This window comes from Electrona antarctica, assembly GCF_951216825.1.
Source record: "Electrona antarctica genome assembly, chromosome: 1".
NCBI lineage: Eukaryota > Metazoa > Chordata > Actinopteri > Myctophiformes > Myctophidae > Electrona > Electrona antarctica.
The window spans coordinates 26884925-26906744 of NC_136806.1; the positions used below are offsets into that span (position 1 = coordinate 26884925).

Here is a 21820-nt window from a genome sequence, read left to right on the forward strand (position 1 = left end):
TACTGCCACCTCTCCTAGTCCTAGACACTTCCATACCTCTATGTACTCTAAAAAGATGTATACTGTAAAATTGTAAATGTAACTAAAAATCAAAAATGTTAAATAAATGGTGAACAAAGTACTCACATTTCCACTTTTTTATTGGCAAAGGGAAGGCTTACACGTTTCGGCTATGAGGTATGAGCCTTCATCAGAGCATCATGTTGATGCCTTGCATTTCCGCCGCCATCGGTGTCTGAATGTGTTTGTAAATGGGTGAAGGTGAAATTATTTACATTCTAACAGACTTTGGTGCTATGTAAATACAGTACATGACAAAGATTTATAATGTGACTGAGTTTATCCTCTCCCCATGCGTGTTGAGCAGAAGGGGAATTCATTAATTGTGTGTCCATGTCCCTGTCACACCTGTGTGTGTGTGTGTGTGTGTGTGTGTGTGTGTGTGTGTGTGTGTGTGGTTATGTGTGGTTATGTGTGATTATGTGTGATTATGTGTGATTATTATTAGTCAGCGTTAAATAATATGTCATGTTGCTGTTATCTCCGTCCTCCCCATCTTCTCCAGTGAAGTTGATCAATATGCAGCGTCACTCATTGTGCTCATTTGGGACATGCATGTTGCTGATGCAACATCTTGCAATAAAGACCTATGCACAGGGGTGGACACTATATTTCCACACTCACTCCACAGGCCCACATTGCATTACATCTACAAGCTCATTGCTATATTTGAATTGAAATCCTGAAGATTTGTTTTGCTAATTTTGAATTGGAATCCTGAAAAGTATTTTCTTTTTCTTTTTTTATGCATTTAGTTATAGTTATGTTCGCAGACGAAATGAAAGCCTGGGTATCGAGGCTATATTTATGTTAACTTTATGAACTATACAAATACATTGGACATAAAAAAGACAATAACATTTTAATTCTACTCATTAAGCTACTAAGTAATTAAAGCGGGTCATGTTTGCATGTTTGGAATTGTAAAAGCTGAATATTCAGATATTAACCTGCGGGCCGCATTAAGTGAAGGTGGGCGCATAGTGGCCCCTGGTCCGCCAGTTGCCGATGCATGGGCTATACCAGATTCAGGTAACACACATATTTGTTTGATGAGTTGAAGATTATATACATTCCCCACTTGTGTCCTAGATCTCTTCATTGAATTTGCTTCCCTTCTGTCAAATCCAACATTTGTAACTCCAAAAGTGTACAAATGGAACAATTTACAATTTACAATTTAGGCATTTAGCAGACGCTCTTAATCCAGAGCGACTTACATTAAGTAATAACAAAAGCATGGCATACATCACATATATAAAAAGTAGTTATCATGAATCATGCGTAAACTAAGAACGTAACAGTGGAGTATCTATGTTAACTATACATACTATACTATATAATATATTATACATGTGTACTATAAAGTGCTATGACTGCATAAAGTGCAATTCTAGAGCTGTCTACGTAACAAGCTATAAGTCTGTTTAAAATACTATCTAAGTCTACATAATGTGCTATCTAAGGGGCTAGGCTAGGGCAAGTGCTACGGAACCAAATGTCCATTTGAAATGAACATTTGAAAATGTAGTAATATAGTGTAGTATCCTTTTCCACATGTCTATTTTGCTGGACTGGATGCCATGCCCAAGGGTCATGGTGATTGAGATGAACTGCTTCATTGATCACCTGTCACAGGTATGGATTAAGGCTGGGATCAATGGAAACGCCTTCTGGACTGGAGTGGCGTCAGGGGGAAGTCTCTGAGCCTGATAATGGGCCAATGCCTGAGGGTGTGTGTGTGTGTGTGTGTGTGTGTGTGTGTGTGTGTGTGTGTGTGTGTGTGTGTGTGTGTGTGTGTGTGTGTGATGTGTGTGCGCGGTCTGTGCTCGCGTGTGAATGTTCATGCTTTTCAGAGTGAAATTGTACATTACAAGAAATTCATATAGCCTAAGCCTTGTATATATTTTGCTAAATTATGTCTATATTAATTTGTCTGAAATTCATTTGCATTATAAAACTAAAACAGTCGTAATACTAACACAAACTTTAACAGAACATACAAACAAATTACTTACTAAATAGATCTGATCCTCAATTTCTGAGATCATACAACATGAACCCTACAGCTAGTATACTTGCTTATATGCAAAACAGGGGGTAGAAATAAAAACTGATGGACCTTTGAGCAAACATGAGGTCCTTAGACCTGCAAAGAAGCAAAACCCCTTGATAAAAAAGAGGAAGAAACCCAGTGCCTTCCATGGGTTTCTGTGACAGGTCATCTCAGACAGGTCATCTCAGAGTCGAGGATCTAGACCTCAAAGGTGTAATACGGTCACCCATTGTCTTCAGTCTCCACTCGGGAACAACCACCTAAGGGCCTCAGGGTAATTTTTGAGTTAGTAACCCCACTAACTCAAAAATGTAATCAGTGGCCAGGTCATAAAGTGCCTTAAAGGTAATCATTCAAATCTTATCATTAATTTTAAAGCAGACAGGTGACCAGCGGGGAAGTTAAAATAGAAGTGATATGTTCTCTTCTCAAGTCTACCATCAGTATTCTGTTTTCAGGATATTTTAAGCCATGTTAGCATTTCAATAGCATCTTTACCTCACAAACATTCATACAAGTTAGGGAGTCACTGTGTCTGTCTCTTCTCTTCATGCTCCAGGACAGTTCAACATGAAGCCCGGAGCCTTCTAAAAAAACACTACCTCCAGAGACACTAGCCACATCATTGCAAGCCACTTATCCCATAAGTCCTGAGATGAGGCCGATTCTACAAATGTATGAAACACCACCGACCCCTCCATCTCAAAATATTTTATTCCAGTGACCCCCAGAAGCAAAGATTTGAGCTAAGATTTAAAATATAATAATATATTCAAATATTTGTCACGATTTTTGACAAATATTTGTTTTTGTCATGAACCCTATAGGCCTACAGCTATGCAGTATACTTGCTGTACATCAAATAGTTAAAATAGATCTACAAGCTCACAATGCCTTGCAGCCTTGCAACAAGACAAATTGTGGCCTTGAATGTAAATTTGTTATTTTTGCAGAATGTTCTCCATTGCTCTGTAAAGCACTGAGCTGCATTTCATGTCATGGAAGGTGCTATACAAATACTGTTACAGTTGTATTATTATTATTAGTAGTAGTATTATTACCCTTATTATTATTATTACCTATTTTCGCTAAATATATTTTATGAGTTAGTCACCTCTCCTATCAAAGCATGTAGGCCTGCTGTTATAGGGTAGCACTGCCACTACCTGAAACATGCAATGCATAGTTACTATATATACTGGCCTACTGTAGTCAACTTAAACATGCATATGTTGAACAAGAAGATTTTGTTAAATCAGGAGGAAGTGCTCTTGTATGACACATTCATATTTGTGTAGTCTACTACTGTATTCTTTATATCTTGCTGCTCTCACTTGAAAAAGATTTACCAGTGTACTGGAATAAGCAAGAGGAAATAGCCTAAGGTTGTATAAAATAAAATAAAATAAAATAAATAAAGGCTGCCTACTGCTTAGTCTATATTCAGCAGCTGCAGCACATCTATATTATATACATCTATATATTGTCATCGGGGTTATCTAATAAGCTGTGAAATCAATAGGCTACGCGCGCCGATCACAATCACGACTTCAACACCTGCTCAATTTTAGAGGGACAGTCACATAATGTGCATGATCTTCTTAGTTCACAGCATATCGAACATAGAGGGTCTCGTGAGACCTTTCAGTGAATTGGCTACGAAACTATCTTTAGGACCCTGTGTGTATCCTCTCATCCTTTGTAGTTTTGTGTTGAGATGAGGGAGACTGAGATGTGCTTTCTTCCTTATCACGAATCACATCGAGCTGTTAACAAATGGAGAGGATACTGTGCAGTTCAATTTAAAACCAAGGATCACTCCAGCTCTTCAATTATTATTTTCCACTTTATTTTATTTAACTTATTTTCTGAAACCATGAAAGCGCTTTTATATTTCAGCTGTACTGCAATTGGCTGAGACAGTAATAGTGGCGGTTAGCTTTTTCTGATAGACTTGCGCTCCATCATTTAAAGGGAGAGGGCGTCGAATTGAACTTTTTTGTTCCTTCTACGGTTTAAGCTGCAAATCCCTTATACTTTCTTCACTTCAGGTTAGTCTGCCCTTTCCTTTAACGTATCGTTTTTTGTTTATTGCGATTTGTTTATTTATCCAGACCAAGAGACTACTGAGACCAGAATGCTCAGACGCGTGGGAGAGAAGCCCTACATGTCCCGCTTTGCGTTAATAAAAGTATTTGTAGGAATTTCCTGCTCCCAACTATGGCCTATATTATATTATCGAAACGTTTGATTAACTTGAGCAGATATGTTTTTCTAACGTGGATTCTCATTTACTGGTAGCAATAAGCAACGTGTCAGTGAATACTAATTAGTATCACTTGCATGGTGTCTCTCCTCTTTACGCAAAGGTTCAGGCTGGGTTGGATGTGGGAAGAAGATCAATTATCCACTTACACACAGCAAGTGTTTCTAAAAGGATAATTTGGTGAAAAGGAAAGGCCCATCAGAAAGAATGCAGAGCCGAACGCATCGCCGTACGTGTGATAGTAATTGAACGTGTCTTCATTATTGCCTCTCGTGTGTAGGAGTAGCTACATGCAGCCATGGGGAATAGGGAGTGCGCTTCTACACTTCTGATCTGTCTCGCGTTGACAGCGGCAGCGCTCTGGCAAACGAGGTAAGATGTTTGAATGAGGAATTCCTTTAAAGGAACGATCTGTTTTGATGATCACTCGTCATCTTTCAGGGGAATTGGACTTCAAATCACGGTTTCATGATGGAACGTGTGGGCACAATGCATTGAGTTATGCATTAGCCCATATAAGTGGCCTGCCTGCCCTGTGCCTATCCAGTAGCCTACTGTATGCTCAGTTGAGTTTTGATAGGATAGTTTAGAGTTGTTTTGTAAAAAGAACTAAAGAAGTATGTGTGTAAGTAACTAGTAAGTGTGTGTGTGTGTGTGTGTGTGTGTGTGTGTGTGTGTGTGTGTGTGTGTGTGTGTGTGTGTGTAGCCTACTACAGTGTGTGTGTGTGTGTGTGTGTGTGTGTGTGTGTGTGTGTGTGTGTGTAGCCTACTACAGTGTGTGTGTGTGTGTGTGTGTGTGTGTGTGTGTGTGTGTGTGTGTGTGCCTGCCTGTGCAGTGTGTGTTAATTTCTCATGTTCAACAATAACCTCTTTCTCAAACCAGGCCATAGAAAACTAGAAAAAGTGCCCCTCAGGGCACAGGTCTCCACCAGGGCAGGTCAGGTTGTGGCCTCCTGGTGGCGCTATAATAAGCCAATGTGAAAAGGGTGCCATTTCTTCTTACGCCTTGGATGGCAATTGGATGATTTGAGGCATTTTGTTCCAAAAATGTGTTTTGCAAAAATCCACCTGTTCATCACCTTAAATTGCAGTGCATATGATTTGAGGCTTTTTGTTCAAAACGGGCCAATCCTGCAAATTTTGAAAGCCAATGTTAGCCATTCAGGATGGAATATGAAATATCGGACAGATCTGTCTTGAGCACATGACTATAGAGATACTATGTAATGATTTTGGACAAAATATGGAGGAGTAATATCCAAAAATGTGTTTTACAAAAGTCAGCCTCCTGGTGGCGCTATAACAGGCCGTTCTGGGAAATGTTGGGGCAGAGGTTCATCGTTGGCATCTAGGGAGTGTGTGTGAAAAGTTTGGCATCGACCGGGTTAACGGCGCCGGAGATTAGCTGGTAACAGAAGGACGGACTCACACAAACACACACACGGACTCACACACGGACGGAGTGCAAAACATACTCTCTCCCCATGCCTTCGGCCTGGTGGAGACAATAGTGTCCTAGTTACATTGAAAAGAGACAAGAGCCCTGGCATATCAGAGATGGTCTCCTCAAATCACAGAAGATCTGCAAGTGATGATCTGCAACACTTGCAGATGGCTCCAAATTAAGTTCTCAGATCCCAGAGCCATCACTACACCTGCTCTTATCACAGATAAGCTCAGGTTACCTCTGGAACCCGGAGGACACTGAATATTACAGATTTCTAATCGAATACTAAATGAAACAGCATTAACACGTGATGCCAGGTGAATCATGCCATTATGACAGAATGGACAGTTCATGGTTTGTCTTCTTATAGTGCTATATCCTCCTGACTGATTAGGTCAGTGAATGCTGATGCTGCGACTGATGCCTTCAAAAACAACATAACGCTGTTCACAAGAATCCTGGACAGACTGCTGGATGGCTATGACAATCGTCTACGGCCTGGTATCGGGGGTAAGGACCTTTAAAGGAACATTTCACCTTGAAATAAAATAAACATTAAAAAAAAATATATATATATATATATATATATATATACACATATATAAGAAATGAAAAAAAACGAATGAAAATAAAAATATAAAACAAACTTTATAGTAGACGAATAACAGTTTAAGTCCAAATTTTATTCTGACCCCTCCACGAAAAGGCCTAGTTGTCCTGACCCCTTATCCATCATTTATACATTATGGATAATTAGTGTGGACTTAAACTGTTATTCGTCTATAGTACTTATAGGTTAAAATGGAGTTTGAAGTAACAAACATGTTTGAAAGTGAAATCTCCCTTTAATATTCACCTTAGATGAACATACATACTGTTTACTCTGTATTGTGTGTGTGTGTGTGTGTGTGTGTGTGTGTGTGTGTGTGTGTGTGTGTGTGTGTGTGCGTGCGTGCGTGCACGTGCGTGCGTGCGTGCGTGTGTGCGTGCGTGCGTGCGTGCGTGTGTGTGTGTACTGTACACATACAGTATGGCTGAATATTGTATAGTAGCCTTTGCAATGCTAGAGAAATGTGTACATTACTGTATGATCTCAACATTATGCAAGTAGCAACTAGTCTGTTTTTTAGTTTTAACTCTCAGCACACCAGAGTTTCTTCAAATAATTTGGTATAATATAAAAGTGATTCCCAAACTCACAAAAGAGAAATTTGATGTCTCCCGGGACCCAAACTAGAGAAAATAGCAGATCTATTTAAAAGCTCACAATGTGTCGCATCGTCAAATGTATGGAATGTCCTTGATTTTTTAAGTTATAAACTAAATGTAGGAAACAAAAAATAATGTGATATTTACTCGCGGCCAATAACGTTGGGCCCCCGACCCCAACATGATGGGGAAACACTGTACTTTAACATCACTCACATTCTACGTGCAAATGACAATCTTTGGGTACATAACTTGAGTTTCTTGAATGTAACCTTAGGCAATCATACATAATGAATTCCATTCCAGGCTTATTTCTGGTAAATAAGCCTCATGAGGTTTTGCCTTCAATAACAGGTTTCTGTCTGCATATGAAAATGTAATCCATCTCAACATGTTTTGGTTGTAACAATGAAGGAATATTACAGTAAATACACCTTGCCATGTCTAAAAGAACTCTGCCCTAAAATTCCAGCGTTGTTAATGTGTTTAATGTACATTCTTTGTTGAGACAGAAGAATTATATCCTCTCATATGGATTCAGTACAGCATTTGTGGCTCTCTATCCATCCTCACCTCCCCGATCATCCTCCATGTTTGGCATCTCATTTCCAACTGGCCCCTCACCCCAAAGCTGAGCTCCTCCCTCAGGATTTGGTGTCATTTGAAATTCAAATTCATAGGGCCATCAGCCCAGCCCTGGAGCTGCCATATGGGGATAGACCTCCAGCTTGACGGTAGACTTTGCACACTGGACTGCTAGCATGCTGTATTAGCTGATAACGAATGAAGTCCAAGTTCATTCTCATTCGTTCTGCCATAGGTTAGGTTTGCACAATAAAATTAGTTATTAGCCTACCTTATTTTTATCCCCTGGTTTAGATTAGGCTATAATCTTAAAATTGTCCACTTGCTTGCTTGCTTTATTAATTAATCCATTAAATCAATTCATTCATTCAGATTTTATTTATTTATTTGTTTGTTTGTTTGTTTGTTTGTTTGTTTGTTTGTTTGTTTGTCTGTTTATTTATTTATTTATTTATTTATTTATTTATTTATTTATTTATTTATTTATTTATTTATTTATTTATTTATTTATTTATTTATTTATTTATTTATTTATTTATTTATTTATTTATTTATTTATTTATTTATTTATGTTTATATTTTAGCACAGTCCTGGAATATCAGTGATTTCACTGGAGATGGTCAGTGAATTCCAGGTTTATGGCAGTGAATAGATTAAACCTATTTTTGGACTGTAAATCCAATTCACTAGAGAGCCCCTGTGAAAAGAAATGGAGAGAAAGTGAAATTGGAACAGACATAAATAAGAGCACAAGGCTTTGGCAAAACCCAGTCAAACTGAGCTCACTGAATCCACAAATACTGTTCCCTTTAAGGTCAAGTGGATCCTTTACGAGGGTAATTATGTTGATTTTCCTATGAGAGAAGAGTTCTGCTGCAGGTGAGGCAGCCTCCACAGTGTCTCGTGTTGCTGTGTATCATTTCTGGACAGGGCTGTACTGTGTCCATGCAGCTATAAGACCTTACTTTCTCCTCCTATAGCATACCATGAACAATGCATGTGGCATCTGTGGCTCATACAGTAGGTGGATTATAATGATATGAACCTCTTATATGAACCCAAGTTTAAACACGGGTCATTCATATCGCCAGGGGGGGAAATGGGCCAAAATGGGCTCATAAGTTCAGGAATGCACTCATTCATTTAAAATACTCCCTACAAAATGTATCCTGAAATTCAAATTCAGATATTTCATAAACCAGGAAGGCATTGATACTGTATATGAGTTCAAACATATCAGATTTCATTACAATTTAATGCAAGCCACTTTGGGAAATTGCACTCAACAAAAGCAGTATGTTCCTCTGATTTATGTAATCTTTGCACTGATCTCTTTGTTCCACTGGGCAGTTTGATTTGTAACCATAAACATTATACAGTTCTCTGGACGGCAAAGCTCGTACACTGATGTACAATGATGTAATGACTCCAACAACAATCAATTAGTAAAGCTAAAGATGAGCCTAAAAGATGAGCCTAGAGAATGTCTGAGGCAGAGATCTTTGTGGGTAGCAAGAAAATGATGGATGCGTGAATTAATTGAGGCTACATATAGTAGTAGCCTAGTTAGTACACAAGTACACACATTTTCTCACGCATTCATTCATTGCCAAACATAATAGATTATGCTTTTACAGGCCGTGGTTGAAATCTTTGACTAAAAGTCAAAGTATTATCTCCTGTGGTCAGCACCTCGCCACTACTGGTGTGCGCTCCTACCTTCCCATGGTTGAAATCTTACAATTTTCTTCATTCACAGAAAACCCATAATAAAATTATCATAGTGAACTGTTTAGATTCAAATCTATGCAAGTTAACAAAATATATGTTTTGTTTTAAATGTTGTGGCATGTATAGCCAGCAGTGAATTCAACTGTCTTACACGTTCTGTCTTGACTCTGGCTACTGCCACATCATCATTAGTGATCTTGCAAGAAAACACACTTTTGGTCACCTTGTCATATTATTTCTGTGAAAGCAAAAACTCTCCTATCCAGACTTTGACATCATATAATCACTGGTACCTCATACAAAGACAACGATCCAGGTGAATACTGCCATAATGTTTTACAGATATCAATTGATCAGTATTCAAACTATGGATTCAACAAACATGTAGCCCTCATATATTTTATTCTTCAACTTGTTTGTCTTATTTTGTATACATGAGAAAATTAAATTACAAATATTAGCCAATAGTCACCTAGATGGATGTGACTTATTTAGCCCTTATTTAGCCCATCACAATTTATACTCTTTTTCTGCCCAAACTGTCAACTGTAAAATTAACGTTTGGATACACAGTGGGACTTGTATAGTTTCTCAACACAGACAGGTCACCTCTGACTAATTAGCAATGCCTCAGTGAGTCCATCTGTACGTACCAAATGGTTCACATTGGACTAAAAGCACACATATTTATGGGTGTTCTTGCTGAATAAATGAACTTTAAGTATGAATGTTACTATAAATAAGTAGCCTTACGCCCCAAGGCATTAAATGCACTCTGGATCCTTTTAAATAGTAAACAAGATTTCCCCCCAAGGGCTGTTCTTTTGTTGGTTTGCCACTGCAAGGATGTGTCATTTGTATAAATATTGTTGTGTTTGTGCTTTGGAATTAAAATGCACATGCACCGGAACTGTCATGTAGGTGGTCTTTTATGGAACTAATCTGTTTGTTATGTATTTGCCTTGTGGTTTGTACATGGTGGTAGTACTATTTCACTCTTTCACTATTTCACTATATCTAATCTTCCACCGTAGTCTGACCGTAGTAGTGGCGTAGCACTTGCCGTTGCACTTGCCCTAGCCTCAACGACCTACAGTATACAGGCGTATGCAAAGGCTCAATTTATGTCATTTAGATTGGGGCTGACTGTCATAAACGATGCAGAGACACCTCCCAGAGGCAGTTTATAGTTTGTTTATTTTGGACCACAATGCTTATATGAGACGATTTTAAGATGACCCCATGTTATTCTCCATAGAGAAAAACTTCCATGAACCAGGGGATGAGCAAGTGATGTCAGGACTTCGGCGCTTTAAATCAGTCAAATTCTGTATGCATGTACTCTGCACCTTGGTATATGGATCTACCATGTGGGTGATGTCTTTGTATTAGTTGTCATTGAGCCACTCTGCAGTCTGCAGTGCTAAAAAAAGGCCATTCATTCATTCATTCATTCATTCTATAATGTAATTTGTGTACATACTGTACTCTAGTAGTAGTCAGCACTTGGATTGCACCTATTATCCTGCAGTCTGCCAGAATCTTGTGATTCACACAATCTCATTAATAAGAGAGCATTATTATGTCTGGTGTCCTTATGATGGGAACTGAGGAGATTGCCTTGCCTTGCCTTCCATCAGAGCACTTTACTTTACTTAAGAGTAATGATCTCTTTAGATTACAAAGTGCTATTTTCTCTGTTGTACAGATGGTAAAGTAAAACATAAAGCGAAGCTTTTCATTTAATTGACCAAGTTTAAGAGATCTATCTGCTGTAATAATTGAAAGAGACAGTGTCGTGAATGCAAATGGACTTAATGCAGTGACTCGTTACGACCAACTGGAGATTGTCTGGAAGTTACACATTGTTTCAATGAAAAACACATGAGACCTTTGCATGCCTCATCTCTATTGCATCAGTGTGAGAATTTAGGGCATGTTTTTGTTTTATATGCTTGAATCATAGCTTACATGGCATTCATGGTGTAGCAACTATAGCAGCCTAAAATGCCCCAGCAATCTCGCCCTCCCTCCTAAAATGCGATATCTCAATGTCTTTCCAGTGAACTGCATTGATTACTGAATTAATGTTGATTATAACTGTATGCTATTAGTTGCTTTATAATCAGCATATTTCAGTATTTCACTGTGTATTTTGCATACTTATCTCATTTACCCTTGCCAGCCCCCTGGGTTCCCAGATTGTATGAAAAATTCAATACACACTGGAAATGTGGCTACTCTGAACCATCATCCATTCAGCTAGTATATTTGTGACTGCGCATGGTCACACATACATGTCAGAAACAGATGTTCACTTCCATTCTAGTGGCATGTTGACAGGTTGCGTTAACCTATTAAAACCGGCAAAGCATGTGTCATTTTTTATTTTAGCAATATATAGCAACATAAGTTTGTCAGAAAACTTGTTTAACAGCAGTTCTCAAAAGAAAAATCTTTAGTGTTTGAACATTTTTTAATATATAACACAAACCTTGTCTTCCCTTGGTACAAAACATGTTCAGATGGGCATGACAAAGTTTGAAACTGACAGTTTCAGTTCAGTTAGTTGTGTAGTTATCTGTGATTGGTCTACTTTCCTTAATAAATAAATGAAATCAGCACACCAGTTATGCTCCCATTTGCGAAATGCAATAGTGTTAACGCATCGAGCCACCAGCCTCTTCTTCAGAACTTTGGTGGCTCGGAATGATACCACAATTAAATGTAGCAAATGGGAGCATAAACCGGTGTGTGGATTTAATTTATTTTCATCACATGTTGAACTTTTGATCCAGCACCCAGCTGAGCCTAGTAGGTCTGGGATGTGCGTGTCTTCTGCTTTTTCGCTCCTTGGTGGACATACATAGATACACTCTGTATGAGAGGCTTTGTTGGACTTAAATAATGAGACACATTGACACAAGTTACAAGACACTCTTACACATACTACACAAATGCTTTCACATAATCTGTAAATCATCTGAACACTACGCATACAATATGTGAAACACACTATGCACATACATACAGGATAAAATGCTTACATGCATACAAGTTAAACATTTATACATCTATATATCTGAAACACTCGCACATGCACATATGACAAGGTTGATATATATGGCACAAATCACAATTTCTTGTATACAATTTTAAATAGATAGCTACTTGTGCAAGCGTTTCACATGTATTCATAAAGGTATCAGTAGTATGTATAAATAATTTCAGTGGTATGTATGCTGTTTCCGTTCATATGGTTATTTTTTAGATTTGTATTTAAGAACAAATAAACATAAAACCAAAGGACCATTTCATTATAAACATTAGCCTACTACCGTTGACTGAAGTCTCTTTTATTGCCCACAGTTGTTTAATTTGTCTTTTGTTTGCAGATCGTGTAACAGAGGTGAAGACAAACATCTATGTCACCAGTTTTGGGCCTGTTTCAGATACGGATATGGTGAGACCAAATATAGGATATTCATTCCTGTATATTCTTTATGTATCCACATCCACTTGCCTTTAGCTGAGGCCCTTCCATGTTCATTTTCTCAGTGGGAGGACGGTGAAGGAGATGTCTCACATTCATTACTGTTCCTGGAACGCATCATCACAAACATTCTCTCTGTAACCCCCCAGCCCCCTCCCCCCCAACGTGTTATTTTTCTTTCTCATGATCTCCCCCCGACCCCCTCACTCTCTCAGTTGTTCCCTGTCTCTCTGTGTTCCTCTTTCGTCGTGTCTCTGCTCGTGTCCCACACTACCGTCTCTTCTGAAGTGAGACAATTGCTTATCCATGCTATGGAATGATGACTATTCCTCTGACAATTGTCATCTGATACATTATTGAAAACACTCTCATTAGTCAAGGCAGTTCTTTGTTTATCTACAGCTTTTCTATTAGTCATTCTCAAACATCCGCTCATCTACTGATCATATATATCATCAGGGCCCCTTATGTCCTCTAAAGCCTTTTATTTTAATGGCTTTAATTGTCTCCATGGAAACACATATGTGGGGAATAATGGCATCATAATTCATTCATGAGAAATGCACATTTATGGGACAGTGGTGAGTTATAGAAACTGGCACATGGCTGGCAGCAAGTGATTTGGGTGAAGCATTGTTCCTTGGCCAAGTGTCCAATAAAAATAAACTAGGACAAGGAATATTCTCCTCTGAGCCTCTGATTGATTCTTTCACATGCAGTGGATTTTATAGCATACAGTGCCACAAAGTTGAAAAGTAAAAAATAAATAAACTAGAGTGGCCTCCTGGTGGTGCTATAATAGGCCAATGTGAAAAGGGTGCGTGTTCTTATGCCTTTGATGGCAATTGGATGATTTGAGGCATTTTGTTTGTTGTCAAAAATGTGTTTTGCAAAAATCCACCTGTTGGTGGTGCTATAACAGGCCAATTTGAAAATGGTGGGATATATTCCTCAGCCTAGTAGGAAAGTGCGTGAAAGATTTCACGTAAATTGCACGCTGTGTTCATGATTTGAGGCATTTTGTTCAAACAAACTTTGAAAGCCAATGTTAGCCATGGATGGAATATGAAATATCGGACAGATCCGTCTTGAACACATGACTATAGAGATCGTGTGTAACGATTTGCAGAATTTTTGGACAGAATCTGGAGGAGTAATATAAACAAAAGTCGGCCTCCTGGTGTCGCTATAACAGGCCGTTCTGGAAAACTTGGGGCAGTGTGCAAAATTTGGCATCGACCGGGTTAACGGTGCTGGAGATTAGCTGTACACAGGCGGCGACACACACACACACACACACACACACACACACACACACACACACACACACACACACACACACACACACACACACACACACACACACACACACACACACACACACACACACACACAGACGGAGTGCAAAACATACTCTCTCCCCATGCCTTTGGCCTGGTGGAGACAATAACCTGTAGCCATGAGCAATTTGACCATATTCACATACTGTATGGCCATAGTGCTGTTGAGTTTTACATATTCATCTAGATTCAAAGAGCAACACTTGCAAAGACATAAGATGGATTTTTCTTTTTTTGGCTAACTTGTCACACAATGTAATACAAATGGGAATCTCTCACATCAACTAAGGGGTTGTTTAAATGGGTAAGAGCACAATGCTTTTGTAGATTGTAGGTCAAGGGGATAGGTACAGTTCAAGGCACCCCAAATCTGCAGGCGTCATTTCTGAAAATTTTAATCTGAATAAAGCACACGTCTTCAAGTGGCAAGAAATTAAGGTTACTGGTAGAGCAGCATTTCATTTAGAATTGTTTTGGTAATAAATTAGTCACCTGAATCATTCACCTTGAATTCATGAGCTAGGATGTTTGATATTACTCCTACAGAGTTTGCCCAAACATCACGCAAATCGGTACACAATATCTCTATAGTCGTGTGATCAAGGCGGATCACTAGTGGTCACTCGATCCTGTAGGTTTACACTCTATAGCATTCGACAAATTAGACCCATCCTCACCCAGGAGTCAGCCCTTATCCAGACATCAGTCATATCAAAACATGCACACTTAAGCCTCTCCAATTGATCCAGAATGCTGCATTTTATGTAGACATAGCACTCTATTATATTTGATGTATTACCATGTGTTGTTCTTCCTGTTATTTGCTCTCGATTAAGAGTGTCTGCTGAATTCCTAAATTGTAAATTGTAATTGTAAATTGGATCTGTCTGATTCTTCATATTTCATCCTAATTGGCCAAGATTTGGCATCTAAAGTTTGCTGGCATGGTTCGCTTTGAACAAAATACCTCAGATCATGGCCCATATTGACCTACCTGGCCTGGCAGAGGCCGCGGAGCACTTTTTCTAGTTTAATTTTGTTATCAGTATGTGTAACACATTTGACCTGTAATTAATATGACATTAATATAAATCCCAACTAGGGACAAGAGTTGAACAATAGCAATAGATATATTGATTGATTGAAATTTGTATTCACACAGTATGTAGAATGGGTACATTTCAACGAAAGTACAGGTCAATACAAAAACTGCTACGTGGCTAAAACCAGAAAAAGCACTAAGACTCAAGGCAATCCATTTTCAATTCATCAGAATATTTAATATACACTTCTATGAAAAAAGGATATCTTCATATATACAGTTGAAGAAAGTAAACAGGGGCCAATTTTGAATTGCAGCCGGCCATAAGTGCTCTTTGAGAGCGGTTTTGAAGGAAGGAGTCTAGGGGTTCACATTTCTTAATGGCTGTTGGTAGGGTGTTCCACATTTTAGTGGCATAGTTGCACATGGTTTGTTGAATTCCCTCTGATGTTGTGATTGTGTACTTTGTTGACATTAAGGAAGTATTTTGACAGGTACACTGTACATATCTTAGTGGTGTAGCGAATCTTGTAGACCAGGCCCATTGCAAGTTGCTGTACTCTGAATCGACCCTATCAAAAAAATTGAATTAAACATATATAAAAATGAATGATTTATGTTGGAAATAAGTGGGGTGGTCGAACAGTGTTTGAAATATACAGTGAAAAAATTGTTTGTGATTTTGTCTTTTGCTACAATGATTGTGCTTTTTGTTTGTTCTTTTACTTGTCTACAGGAGTACACAATAGATGTTTTCTTTCGGCAAAGCTGGAAAGATGAAAGATTGAAATTTGATGGACCAATGAACATTTTGCGCCTCAACAATTTAATGGCAAGTAAAATCTGGACCCCAGACACCTTCTTCCACAACGGGAAAAAATCTGTAGCTCACAACATGACCATGCCAAATAAACTGTTGAGGATTCAAGATGACGGGACCCTTCTCTACACCATGAGGTAAATAGTAGTCAGTAGTACAGTAGCGGTTCTTGCCTTCCCAGTTCCCAGGCAAAGGAAGACAATTGGCCTCATCGTGGCACTATACTATGCTTATTTAAATAAGCTAAGAGAGACAGTTGTGCCTTTTGTGGCAAAAGCTTGTAAATATCTGAAAACCCCTGTACCTTTTCCTGCCTGATCTCCTTACCCCCCCTCTTTTTTTTGGAAAGAAAATGACACGATGGGAACTATGCACAAAAATGAATTTCGCCTACTTTATTTTACCTGTAAAACTGACAATAACGCTGATTCTTTTCTGACAGATTCAATATACACAATACCTTCGTTATACAGTAGTACCTATTTATACAGAACTCTTCTCATACTACAGTATGTCTTGCTTTATGCAGCGTTGTCATCTTTATTTTTTTTCCTTTTTTTTCCCCCACAAATTTTGAATTAAAAGAAATGCTCCAGAAATGAACGAAATATGCCTTAGTAAAATGTCAGTGGTCTTGGATACCGACGGGCAGACTTAGATTTTCGCTTGATAGGCTATCGTTAAATCAAGGCCTAAATAATACCCTATTCACTTCATAGGATATTGTGTAGACTATACGTTGATTGTGCAATGTGACATATTTCTTGCCCCCGTATAGGAATGAATTATATGGGGATGTTTGTGATTGGCTTTTGGCAGACGGGGCGTGGTTCAAGGCACACTGAACCCAGGACCGTGATTGGCCGCCCAAGCTCGACAAAGACCTTACAACAGGCGCCACGGTGCCCCCTTGCGTTGTCATCTTTCTATCACTGTTCGTGTGTTATCATAGTACAATGTTGAAATTGCAGTGCGTGGTCAGAGCGCATTCTGAGTTCATACATTTTAATAAAACATTGCCCTAGCCCTTTCGTGCGGTGGAATAGACCAGCTGCATACAATGCATTTCTTTATCAGATTTAGTACTTTAGTAGTCTTATCATAGATGATGTAATCTCCTTCTAGGCATTACAGATCCCAGAATGAACAATGTGAGAAAATCTCACTGTGCCCTTACTTTTGATGACTATAGCTTCTGCTATGCTGTTTGCTTTTCATGTATTTACAAGCTCCTCTTCATTTGTGTTAATTGGATGCAGGTTAACAGTTCATGCTGAGTGTCCCATGCATTTGGAGGACTTCCCCATGGACTCCCACTCCTGCCCCCTGAAATTTGGCAGCTGTGAGTAACTGCTTTAATGAGGATGACGATGGTGAAGACAATGGCCTAGACAACTTTAACGTATTAAGACATGAGGTCGATTCTACAAATGCCTTCTAAATCAGTAGTTTTCACACTTTCAAGATAGCAGATGTACGAGCGCTTGTATATCTGCTTTTTTTGAATAGCCAACGCAAACATTACACATACTGTATGCTTTTCCGGTTTTAATGGGTTAAAATGTGCTGCCCTAAATTATATAACGTGAAACTGGAATACACAGCTTAATTATTTCTGTGCCGCTAGCTGTTGGCATAAATGTAGTTAACCTGTGCCAACATCAGTGTTCACTTTAAGAGAAGGAGATTCCACCCCCTGCCAGCCTAGACACACTCAATACACACACTTTGCTATCATTAGCGCACACTGTTTACCTCTCGCCAGAAACGTTTACATGTCGGGAGCGACACGATACTAAGTCACAAATGACATCCAAACTTTGAATGGAGGTTTTATGGAGGTTTGAAAATCCTGCTTTGAACCGAGGTAAACGGACATCAGATTTGACGTCCCATAGCTGGTAGTGACGGAGGCGTAGCATAGCAACCGGATCAACGGTAAAAGCTGCCATGGGGCTCAACCATTATATACACGGAGTATATGTATATACAGACTTAGCAAATATCGTCCCCTAGTGTACGTATATATATATGGACACGGGAGAGAAAGAATGAATTATAGGAGTCTAGGACTATACTCATAGAAATGGGTACACCAACCAAACAGTTTTGAAACATACATATATACGTTAATTTAACCCATTCAAATCGTGAAACAAGAACAATTTGAGTCAGTCCACAAATTACTTGTGTTATTTGTTAAGATTAGACATATAGTTGTACTATATTTTGCAGTTTAGCTAAAACAACAATTTGGGCCAAATTATGCAGTATTTCCTCAATATTTGGTTCCTTTTTCAGATGCCTACACACTGTCAGAGGTGACCTATGCATGGACTAAAAATGCCTCTGACTCAGTGGTAGTGGAAGAAGAGAGCTCCCGTTTGAACCAGTATGATCTGCTTGGACAAACCATTGGACAAGAAACCATCAAATCAAGTACAGGTAAGGTTTTCTTTGTGTTTGTTTGTTTGTTTGTTTGTGTGTGTGTGTGTGTGTGTGTGTGTGTGTGTGTGTGTGTGTGTGTGTGTGTGTGTGTGTGTGTGTGTGTGTGTGTGTGTGTGTGTGTGTGTGTGTGTGTGTGTGTGTGTGTGTGTGTGTGTGTGTGTGTGTGTGTGTGTGTGTGTGTCATCTAGTCATCTATAGGTATCTGATACCCACAGACAGCTTTTTCATCAGCAATCATTCATTCCATTTTAAAATGCAATTGAGATAGCTGAACTGCCTATTCCACAAATGCAGGGATACTAGCAAATTAAATCATAAAACATTAGCCTGGCCAGTGCAATGCATCATCCAAAATGGACAACGTTGTTTGCTGTGCTTTGCCGTTGGTTGCTTATTATGCTATTGACTTTGTTGGTTATGAGAAACGCAAGGAAATGTTTGTCCTGGCTGTTTTAGCTTGACATGATTTGACTAATGGGATTTTTTTTGCTTCTGGGGGTTCTTGCAAATAAATCGTTCCATCTTCATTTAGTATGACATGGAGAACCAATATTGCAAAGCATGACAGCTGGGCTACTTCCCACTTTACAGGAAACCCCCTTTAGAGAACAAAGATGCGCAAAATGCAGACACGTGGTTCATTGGTAAAGGAAAGTCCCTAGCCAATACAGACATTGATGGAAAGGAACGAATAAGAGATATGTAGACTGGATGTTTCTCACTCACTGGATGTCACACAACCACCATACAAGGGAGAGAGAGAGGGGAACAGTAGAGAGAGCATGACAGAGTTTTGTGAGAGATGCTGCAACAGAAAAGAGCATTGTAGGTGGGAGTTGTAGCTGTCATCGGCACAATTAGAGGGAGCTCCAGAATAAAGGAATGGCCACTATGTTCTTTAGTGATGGCACTGTCTTATGTTGGAGCTCAAAATACAACCTGCTACCTGTCTCACAACAGTGCACTGGTGCATCAACTGCCAAAGAAAGGAATCAGCAAGCGCATCCAACAGGGAACAGCTGAATTTGTGACAGGCTGATTTGAACCATGCTTAAAATGTTGGAGGCTCCCATCTGGACCACAAGTGTTCCTTCTGGCCAAGGATTAAATGCAACAAGAGTCTTTTTCTCCTGTGCCATCTCCCTGTCAGCTCTCCCAGTGTTTGTCTCATTATAAAATAGCCATGGGAATGGATCAATTACACTTCAAATACTAAATACATTTGCCCCGGAGAACATTTGCTGTTACTGGTGCTTTTATCCAGAGAAATCTACAATTACTGAGCAGTACGTCTCAAGGATAGTCAGATGGCTGTTGTGGGAATTGAACCCGAGACCATCACTGTAATCATAAGGCCACCCTGTCCCTATAAATGCACTGGTCCATGCTTTTCTTGCATGTCTTGCTTTTAATGTCATTAGTTGTAGAACAACTTTTGAATCCAACACGGAAGCCAATGTAAAGGGTTGTTAATGTACAATCTCTCCTTTAGGTTCTAGATAAAAGTGAGAGCTGAGGCCTCTTGCCTCCACCACTATTCCCAACAGGTGTGGAATAGATTACTACCAGAGATAAGTTCCCTGGTGGGTGTTCTCAACTATCAAGGGAGTCCGTGCCACGATTTCTTCCTCTCTTGTGGGGGCTTTTCTGAGCCTTTAAACATTGTAGAAAGACAGGAAACATGGAATCGAACCAGGAACCCACTGTCAGGCATTAGAGTCGTACAGTATGTGCCCTATAACCATTCAGCTATCGCGTCATGCCTCCATGCCTCAATTTCATTGAGCCACAATATCCTATCATCTGAACTAAATGTTCCTATCTAGGTTAAGTGCTGTATGTTGTAGGCATAAAAGACAGAAACGTCTTGCCACTAACCATTATCACTTGTTTAACCAGTCACTCCACATTTCCTGACTGGCTGACTTTAAATTAATCATTCAATACCACAGTGTCAGTGTTTGGTGTAGCATACCAACAAACTAGGTCATTTGGCATAGATGAGTATGCTCTCAGGCTTCACTCTGGGGGAAACCTGTATGAATAGCACGCTTTCACAGTATGGAATTATATTTATCACACTCTGTGATAGCCAATATTGTTACTAGACAAAACACCATATACACAAACTATACTTTTAAAACAGATTTGGTTGCTCAAATGATTGGTTGATACATATGATAATCATATACAGTACCGTTATAATACCATGCTTATGAAGTCCAACGCCTTTGTACAGCTCTTAATCACTCCACAGCTAACAGACATCACAATCAGTGACCAAACAATTGTGATGGATTTTTGAATCCAGGTCAAATAAAATAAAACAAAATAGTTTTAGAGTTTGACAAACTTACCTTAAATAAGGAAATGTTGCACAACAGTCTTGTTTTAAATGGTAAATGTATGGCTTTTATCCAAAGCGCTTTACATAGATTGTGCATTACATTCACCCATTCATACACCGATGGAGGAGGAAACCATGCAAGGCACCAACCAGCACATCAGGAGAAATTAGGCGTTCAGTGTCTTGCTCAAGGACACTTCGTCACTAACTCTGGTGGAGCCCGGGATCGAACTGGGAACCTCATCGTTCCCATCCGGCTGCTCTACCGGCCACTCTACCCCTGAGCCACTCTCACCCTGTTTTGTGCCGGCACTCAAGGCCTATGTTATTGTAGACAAAATTCTTATGATCAAATTGTTGATTGTTGATTCACCTAACGGGAGAATTTCACCGGCCGGACGCAGCGAGTGGAAGGAACACGTTATTCCAACCAGTTCCTTTCCCCTCCATCAGGTGCCCCGGCTGGCCAGGGGGAGGCAGTTTAGAGACCAGGATTACTGCATGTTTTTTGTGAGGGTACCTACCCTAGGTGACACGGGGAGAACACAGAAAGGACCTTTCGCCAACCCCACCTCGGGTATGGGCACTGATGACGCGGAGGAGAGAACACGCCCCCAGCACCCACAGCACCCCCAGCGGGAATCGAACCCAGGACCTTCTAGCTGTGAGGCGACAGCACTACCGACTGTACCCATACACACCTTCTGGGCACCTATTGCACAGCCCCCATGACCAACATCCTGCCCCCTAAGACTGGGAAGTGGTTCAATCCAAAGGGTCATATCAAAGACTATAAAAATGGGACCCAATGCGTGCCTGCTTGGCACTCAGCATCAAGAGTTGGATTGGGGGTAAGTCCCTGCAACATACTGTACTAGCGTCATATCCAGGAGATGTACTTGTACATCATGGCTGGGGGATGTACATCAAACTGCCTCACGGCTACAGCAACAGGAGATAGGCTCCTGCCCTATG

The 21820-nt window shown here is 39.6% G+C and overlaps 1 protein-coding gene across 1 annotated transcript in view; it reads left to right on the forward strand.

Annotated features, from left to right (window-relative positions):
- Window positions 1-4139: 4139 nt before the first annotated feature.
- gabra2b (gamma-aminobutyric acid type A receptor subunit alpha2b) overlaps window positions 4140-21820 on the forward strand; it is a gene marked incomplete at its 3' end in the record, with an annotated part of 28453 nt that continues 10772 nt past the window's right edge. The window contains exons 1-7 of the mRNA XM_079505666.1: window positions 4140-4167; window positions 4663-4754; window positions 6224-6339; window positions 12751-12818; window positions 15967-16187; window positions 17310-17392; window positions 18352-18495. Coding sequence (XP_079361792.1) covers window positions 4681-4754; window positions 6224-6339; window positions 12751-12818; window positions 15967-16187; window positions 17310-17392; window positions 18352-18495 — 706 coding nt within the window. The 5' untranslated portion in view covers window positions 4140-4167; window positions 4663-4680. The remainder of the gene's footprint in view (window positions 4168-4662; window positions 4755-6223; window positions 6340-12750; window positions 12819-15966; window positions 16188-17309; window positions 17393-18351; window positions 18496-21820) is intronic.